General features: G+C 42.8%; 1 protein-coding gene across 1 annotated transcript; it reads left to right on the top strand.

The window, feature by feature from the left end:
• The first annotated feature begins 584 nt into the window (after nucleotides 1–584).
• On the top strand, nucleotides 585–7,408 carry MLEC (malectin). Its single transcript, XM_088477974.1, has 5 exons — nucleotides 585–968; nucleotides 1,516–1,694; nucleotides 1,845–2,021; nucleotides 2,489–2,546; nucleotides 4,493–7,408. The coding sequence occupies exons 1-5, from the start codon at nucleotides 779–781 to the stop codon at nucleotides 4,717–4,719; spliced, it is 831 nt and encodes a 276-aa protein (XP_088334100.1). The 5' UTR covers nucleotides 585–778; the 3' UTR covers nucleotides 4,720–7,408.
• Nucleotides 7,409–7,851: the final 443 nt, after the last annotated feature.

The following is a 7,851-nucleotide window of genomic DNA, read 5'->3' as shown; positions in this document are numbered from 1 at the left end:
ATCACATTTAAAAGGCATTTCAAGAACCAAATTTCCCAGTGACCAAGATAAAAAAATCCAAAAGTGGAAACACTATGCCTTCACATTGTCACAGTAACACTGCAAGCAAAGTGCACCATGGTACACGTGTATAAACACACGCTCAGGCCCGTTGCCATGGCCACCAGCAGGCTTGGCTGTATGGCTGGACCCACAATGCCTGGCGAGAAGCTGCGCTGGAGCTCACCGATTGGCTGAAGCTACTGCACGAACCTGACTCGGTATTCGTGTCACCTCAAGCCGCGATGCCTCCTGGGAGAGACAGCGGAGGCATTTCCCTTTTATTCTGCCTTCTGACCCGCAGGCTGCAGCTGCGCCTTCGTAACGGCGGCTCTACCCGGAAGCACGACTCACTTCCGCCGCACGCAACCGAACCAACCGGTTTCTTCACGTCAAGCAAACTCCTTACTCTGGTTCCCGCCCCCGTCCTGGGGATTGGTTCATCTACTTATCTGTCACTTACACCTCGGAGCTGTGTCGCTGGCTCAGCCAATTAGGTAATTGGAATGGGCCGGGCTCTCCAGGAGCTGCTGGGATTGGTTCAGCGGAACAGGCTAGGGGTTTGTGTGACTCTTTGGAGAGAGTGAATGAAATGTGCGGGCTGGCGGCGGTGGCGGAGCGCGGGTCAGCCGCCTGGGCTCGGTGAGGGGGAGTCGCTTTGAGAAAGAAGAGGCCGCGCAGCCGGTATCCGAGTCACCCAACAGTCCACACTGCCTGGCGTAGGCCGCCGCCCGGAGTCATGCCCGGTGCTGTGTCGGTGTGGGGCCCACTGGCCGCCCTCCTGCTTGCTGCACTCGTCCCGCTTGCGGCGCAAGGAGCTGGTCTGGCTGACAAGGTGATTTGGGCTGTGAATGCCGGGGGCGAGGACCACGTAGACGTGCACGGTATCCGCTACCGGAAGGACCCGCTGGAGGGCAGGCTGGGCAGAGGTAAGTGCATGGGCAGCCCATAGCTAGAGACACCGGGGGAAGAGAGGAGGGAGTAGTAGAGTACTAGTAGCATGGACAGAGCTGCTGGGCGGTGTAGTCCTGGGTGCGGGATGCATGGGGAAAGAGAGAACCCAGCGTCAGATAGGAGGGCTGTTGTGTGCTAGTGTCTGGGCTCAACACTTACCCACTTACGAGTGTCATTTCCAAACATCTGTTCATCATCTAAACGTGTGGAGTTTGTCATTGGGCAATTCCACTGAAATACATGTTATGCAGCTTGTTGTCTGACTGCTGAGTGTGACTTGCATGTGTGCTCACCTGTACCTGGGTTGCAGGTGAGGTGACTGATGTATGGTAGGCAGGTCTGTATTATGGTTTGTGGTATGATCACTGCTCACTGACTTAGCAGTTTCTGATGCTTGCATTTCCACAGCATTTGATATAATCTTTAACTGTATTTAAAATGTGCATTTCTATCATCTTGGCCTTGTGTTCCTCAGTGTCGTTTGTAATATTGCATATGCTTTCTTCTGCCGTCTATATTCAGCTTCAGACTACGGGTTGAAGCTGCCCATTTTGCGTTCCAACCCAGAGGATCAGGTTCTGTACCAAACAGAGCGTTATAATGAAGACAGCTTTGGATATGAAATTCCAATAAGGGAGGAAGGAGAATATGTTCTAGTGCTAAAGTTTGCAGAGGTGTATTTTGCACAATCCCAACAGAAGGTATGTGTGTGTATTATTCCTTCCTGTCTCCTCCTCCTTCAAGCTCTGATAGTCTGTGTGTCCCATGAGAGTGTAACATATGTCATGTTGCCTGTGCAGGTGAGCGACACCAACAGAAAGCTCATATTTCTGCTTTTTGCTAACCAATAGGTGTTTGATGTGCGTGTGAATGGTCATACTGTTGTAAAAGACCTGGATATTTTTGACCGTGTGGGACACAGTACAGCACATGATGAGATCATTCCCATTGTCATCAGGAAAGGCAAACTTAGCGTACAAGGGGAAGTGTCTACCTTCACTGGGAAGCTCAATGTGGAATTTGTAAAGGTAATGTTTGACATTCTAAGAGACCTGTCTGCAATGTAGTCAGTAAATTTTGTAGTTCTTCGTTAGGTATTTTTTTGGCCTATTATTACTCCAGTTTGTGGTTTTATTTATTTATTTTTTTTCCTTTTTAGATTATTTTCTGTCTCCACTTTGTAAACCAAGTAGTGTAACAGCCATGATGATGTGTAATGCATGAGTTTTATAATTCCATTATCCGCAACTAGTGGTGGCTTGGCAAATCGCAGATAATTACGGCACAGCAACATTTCATTTACTGCGCATCCTTCTGGGGATAAGAGATATAAACTGTGTCATAATATGCCACCATTAGCAATGTTTTTAAGCACTTCAAATGGGGTATAGCAGGAATCTTTTTCTTTTTTTTTTTTTAATTGAGTCCTACCATAGCAAGTAATGTAATTAAGCAAAACTGTTACCAACACCACTTTTTTTTATTATCTTTCCAGGGATATTATGATAACCCCAAAGTCTGTGCACTTTTCCTTATGAAAGGAACAATCGATGGTAAGTTATAGAAACATTGCTTCACACTGTCTATATCTCTTCTAAAACGCTGACATGATACTGCACTGTACATTGAGGTGGACATTACACAAACAAATGACATACAATGACCTGAAACAGACGGTAAATATGGCCCTCCCTATGGGCAGTATGTATCAAGCATCGCATATTGTATGCAATACATCCCGCCATTCATCACATGCATAGCTGTTTTTATTAATATTGTGTGCATGTACAATTGTGCTTATTTATGCAAAGGACAGCCCTTCTGATAACCGCTGCCCTTTGTGGTGTGAGGACTCTCGGGTTTTTGACCCGGGAGTCTTCCTGTGCAATGCGCAGCTGTGGGGGACACTGGGAGAGATCCTATTGGATCCTTCTTTGGAAAAAGGGGGTCATTCAGACCCGCTCGCGAGCGGGTCGATGTTCCCCCACTGCGCATTCGCACTACGGAGGGAGCTCCGTCGTGCGCATGCGCAAGACCCCAATTGGATTGAGCCCTGTGTGTGTGTGTGTGTGTGTGTGACAGTGAGAAGAGGCTAAGCACATATGCAGGTTATATATATTGTATACATCTGGAGATGGTGTGTCCCATGCAGATGACACTTTTGATAGAGGGACACATAGGGGGTCATTCAGACCTGTTCGCGAGCAAAGGACGCTCGCACACGGGTCAATGTTGCCCCACTGCGCATGCGCACGACGGAGTGAGCTCCGTCGTGCGCATGCGCGAGACCCGGACTGCGACAGCCAAGCTGTCACTCCGGGCCTCGCACCAAAGGGGGCGTGCTGTCGATGTTGATTGACAGCACGCCCCCTTTGGTGGGTGTGCCGGGGGCGTGCCTGTCAGACGGAGGCGTTCCCATGGGAACGCCTACCGTCTGAAGCCGGCCCCACTGACATCACTAGTGATGTCAGTGGGAGTGATTTTGGCTCTGATAGAGCCCAAATCACTCCAGGGCTTGCGGCAGCGAGACCCTACCGCAGGGTCACCCACAGCTATGCGAGCGGCCAGGAGGCCGCTCCATTTTCATGGAGGGCCCTGATTCAGAGCGAGCGCTCTGGTCAGAGCGTTCGGCTCTGAATCAGGCCCAAAGTTCTAAAAGAAGCCCATAGGCTTCTATAGGCAACACTATATATAAATAGTTGCCTATTGGGTGCAAGCTCTGGAAAGTTAGTACATCCCACCCTTAATGAGCTTACATTATAAGAGTTGTGCGGAACTTATACATAAGGCTAAAGGTATGCAGTGCAATGTGTGCACTGTTTGTTATCATACATGAATACGTATTGCACTTAATTGCATTTTGCATAATTGCATGTACAACATTCATTTGTCTGTTAATTTAATGTATTTTGATATACTGTGCTTATTTTCTTTGAGCAAATATCCTAATACCCTCTAGCAGAATTGGGCAAGATTTCTTGGACTATGCATTTCAGTTCTCTGCAATAAACTTCAGATCATACAAATTACTAGTTGCTAAAGGCCCCCCTACACACTAGACACTTTTTTTTTTTAACGATTTTGGCAATTCCGATGCATCTGAACGACAAATCGCTCCGGCGGCGGCCAGAGCATCTTCAGATCTTCTCTACACGCAGATCAATCTGTCAATCTTGTTAACGATTCCCCGCAGATCATGCAGTGTGTACGCTTTATCGAATGACCAGTCGATATGGTTACATTATATAGTTAACGATCTAACAACCATAAAGATGCAAGATGTATTGTTTGGTCGTTTGTTAGATTGCGCAGTGCGTATGCACTAGATCGTTTGTCCAGGAGTTCAAGGGAAATCGTTGACAATATCGCATCGTTTGCAAGTCGTCTAGTATGTACCTAGCTTAAGTTGATCATAACTTGCTGCTGGAAATAAGATGAGAGAAAACAAAAAATCTTAAGCATTTATTTACTTGTGAAATAAAATGTTTTTGATCTTCAGAGGTCCCAAAACTGCAGCCTCATCCTGGCTTAGAAAAGAAGGAAGAGGAGGAAGAAGATGAAGAGGAGGAAGGCCCTAGTACAAAGAAGCAGAGCAACAAGAATCGTGTGCAGTCTGGTCCTCGCACTCCAAACCCATATGCCTCAGACAACAGCAGCCTCATGTTTCCAATCCTGGTGGCCTTTGGAGTGTTTATCCCCACGCTCTTCTGCCTGTGTCGGCTATAGGAGGCCCAATGCCAATCTTTGTTTTTTCTATTCCCCCTCCCCTCCCCTCCCCAATAAATTTTCAGAAATTATCAATGAGGAGACAGAAATCTCCTTTTTAAGATAGAGGGGATAGGTGGCCCTAAACAATCAGCAGAATCTTGCCTGACTTTATCATGTTTACATGTTAAATGGAAAAGGAGCTGCAGCTAATTGGATGCCAGAACTTTCAGGCATGTGGTCCTGAATAAGTTTCAAACATCTATTACACAAAACGAAAACGAATGGAAGTGCTGCTGGTTGAATTCTCATTGATTTAGAGGAGCCCTTTGAACTATGGGTTTATGTGTTAAAGCCTAGAGTCTTGCATGGAGTTCTCCAGGGTACAGGTTCTGCATTTTTTTTTTTTCTCAGTCTAGCTGGTCATCGAACTCCAACTTTCTAAATTATTCAACAGCATTGTTTAACTCTTGCCTATTGTGTGTGTGTGTGTGTGGGGGAGCAGAAGATGAACTGTTTACTCAGTTTTTTCTCACATATATATATATACGTTGTGATGTTGACATCACAGCAGCCAGGATAGTGATGGTGGGCAATGACTGTCTGCTATGCATAAAATGGGATAAATCTGGGTAATGGCTTGTGTTGGTATTTGTAGTATTTTTCACACCCTCAATTAAATGTCCATGAAGTGACCCAGAGATCATTGACTTTTGTGTTAAACTCCAGCTAATTGTTATAGATAGACTGCACCGCAGGGGTGTGCAATATATAATATTAATCACCTAGTCCCAGGTGACCTGTCAATGATCCACCTTTTCACACGTCAGCCTCTATCTATCTCAGTGCCATTGCTATGTTAATGTCTTGTACGGTACTATGTTTCCTTTAAACACCATGCTGTTATAAAAGAAAGAAAAGGCTTGCACTTTGGGGGCTGCACATATCCAGCAGCTCTTCATTTATTTATCTTCTGTTTTTACAATGTTTTCTGAGTGCATCAATTTGTATAGCTATTGTTGTTCTGCACTGCCAATCTTCCATGCGTGACTGGCATTTCCATAGCAGAGGACTTGTTTTGGGGAGTGCTCTTGTTTTGTTTAAGATTTTGTTTTGTTTCAGTGCCTTTTTACTTTGCCTTTGTGTTCAGAGGTAGCATATGGTTCTATGCACTTAAATTTGTGTGATGCGGAGATTAAAACACCTTTTTTCTTTTTTTTTTTTTTAATGGTAAGGACCCTGATTGGTGTGAAAATAGGAATCATTTAATGTAGATTTGACAGTGCAATGAAGGTACACCTAAATTCAGTATAGTGATCATCTGCTCTGGTGCTACTCGCTGTCAATTTATTCTAACCCCTTTCATTGACCTTTGATTTATTACATGCACTAGAAATGAGAACCATTTTGCAGATTGTATTTTCTCCCCATTATTTAGGGGGGAGATTTATCAATGCTTGCAGAGATCTAAACAATCAACCAATCAGCTCCTAACTGTAATTTTTAAAACACAGCCTGTAAAATGACAGAAGCTGACTGGTTAGTACTTTATCTCTCTCCAAGCTTTGATAAATCTCCCCCTTAATTTTAAGTGCACCTGCTGTCTTGTGATCGCAAAGAAATCTGACTTTTCTTGTGATTGGAAACTTTAAAGATACTGTTTCCTGGCTCCAGCAATGTAATAGTGCTTGAAATTTTCTGAGTACAGACATCTTTTTCTTATACAAGACCCTTAAATTTGCCTGCTGAGTGCTTTATTTTTTTAAATAGTATTTTCATGCTCTATAAAGTACAAGTGGCATGTACTTTTTTTTTTTTTATTATTTTTTTTTATCTTTCCCATTTGATAAAGGGATTATAACTGTTGGTACGGTTTTGTTCTGCTAACTTGAATTTTATGGTGGGTACTGTATGCTGGTGTCGGAGGCCGATTAAAACCAAACTTTCAAGTTTGACAGGTGCTTATTTTAGCGCATTGTAGCCCACATCATCTGACCTGACAACATTCTTCATGATATGTGGGATACTGACATGAGGTGAATGAATCAGTGGACTTTTGTGTTTGTCAGATACAAAATTAAATATGGTATGGTTTTTGGGCTCATTATTTTTACCCTAAATACTTTTCTTTTTTGTGTGTGTGTGATTGTTTTGTTTAATGCAACCATTTTTACAGATCACTGCCTAGAAATTGGCTTTGCTATAATAAAAATGATTTACATTTTTTTTTTTTTTTTTTTTTTTTAAATTGCTGATGTTTTTCAATTCTTACTTTTGTTTGCTGAGGAGTGTAGATTTATTGTATTTTACATGGTCATTAATATGCCTATTTTACACAGGCCTATCCTGCCGCTCATCAAATAATATTGGTGCCCAAGTTGGATGAGGTTTGGCCTTTTGCACCAGCGGCGTCTGATAGTGCGGATTGAGAATCACACATGCCAATAATGATTGTTTTCCCGCTGCATTTATCAGCCTGCCTGACAGTGATCCATTCAGTTTCTATTGGATTTTCATATATTCCTGGGACCACACACTGATATTGTCCATCTAGCCCAATATTGCAGTGTGTCGTAAAGACATACAGTTAAGCGATCAGAAAAACTTACTGCTCCAATCTCATACACTGCTTACAATTTCACCTTAACTCTATGTATATATATATATATATATATATATATATATATATATATATATATATATATATATATATATATATATATATATATATATATATATATATATATATATATATATATATATACATACATACATACATACATACATACAGGTACATACATACATTTAATATGCAGCAGGACAGCACTCTGCAGACTTTTTAATACAAAAGTAAATTCAGGGGACTCCTGTATTCCAACATTTCGGGTCTTTATTGACCTGTCCTCAGGGTCAATAAAGACCTACAACTTTGGAAAATAGAAGTCTCCTGTGTTTACTTTTGCATTAAGAAGTCAGCAAAGTGCTCTCCTGCTGCTACCTCCTGATGAAATTTCAGCCCAACGACGCGGCTGAATTTGTATTGTTCGTTTTCCTTCCTTGCTTTTTTTTTTTATTTTCTATAGCCGAATTTTTTTGTTTTGTTTTTTAATCATTTATTGATTAACAGTACATTTCTGATCATCTCCTGCCTGC

Source organism: Taudactylus pleione, unplaced genomic scaffold (assembly GCF_031769625.1).
Source record: "Taudactylus pleione unplaced genomic scaffold, aTauple2 ptg000205l, whole genome shotgun sequence".
Classification (NCBI taxonomy): Eukaryota; Metazoa; Chordata; class Amphibia; order Anura; family Myobatrachidae; genus Taudactylus; species Taudactylus pleione.
This window is presented reverse-complemented; position numbering and strand designations above follow the sequence as displayed.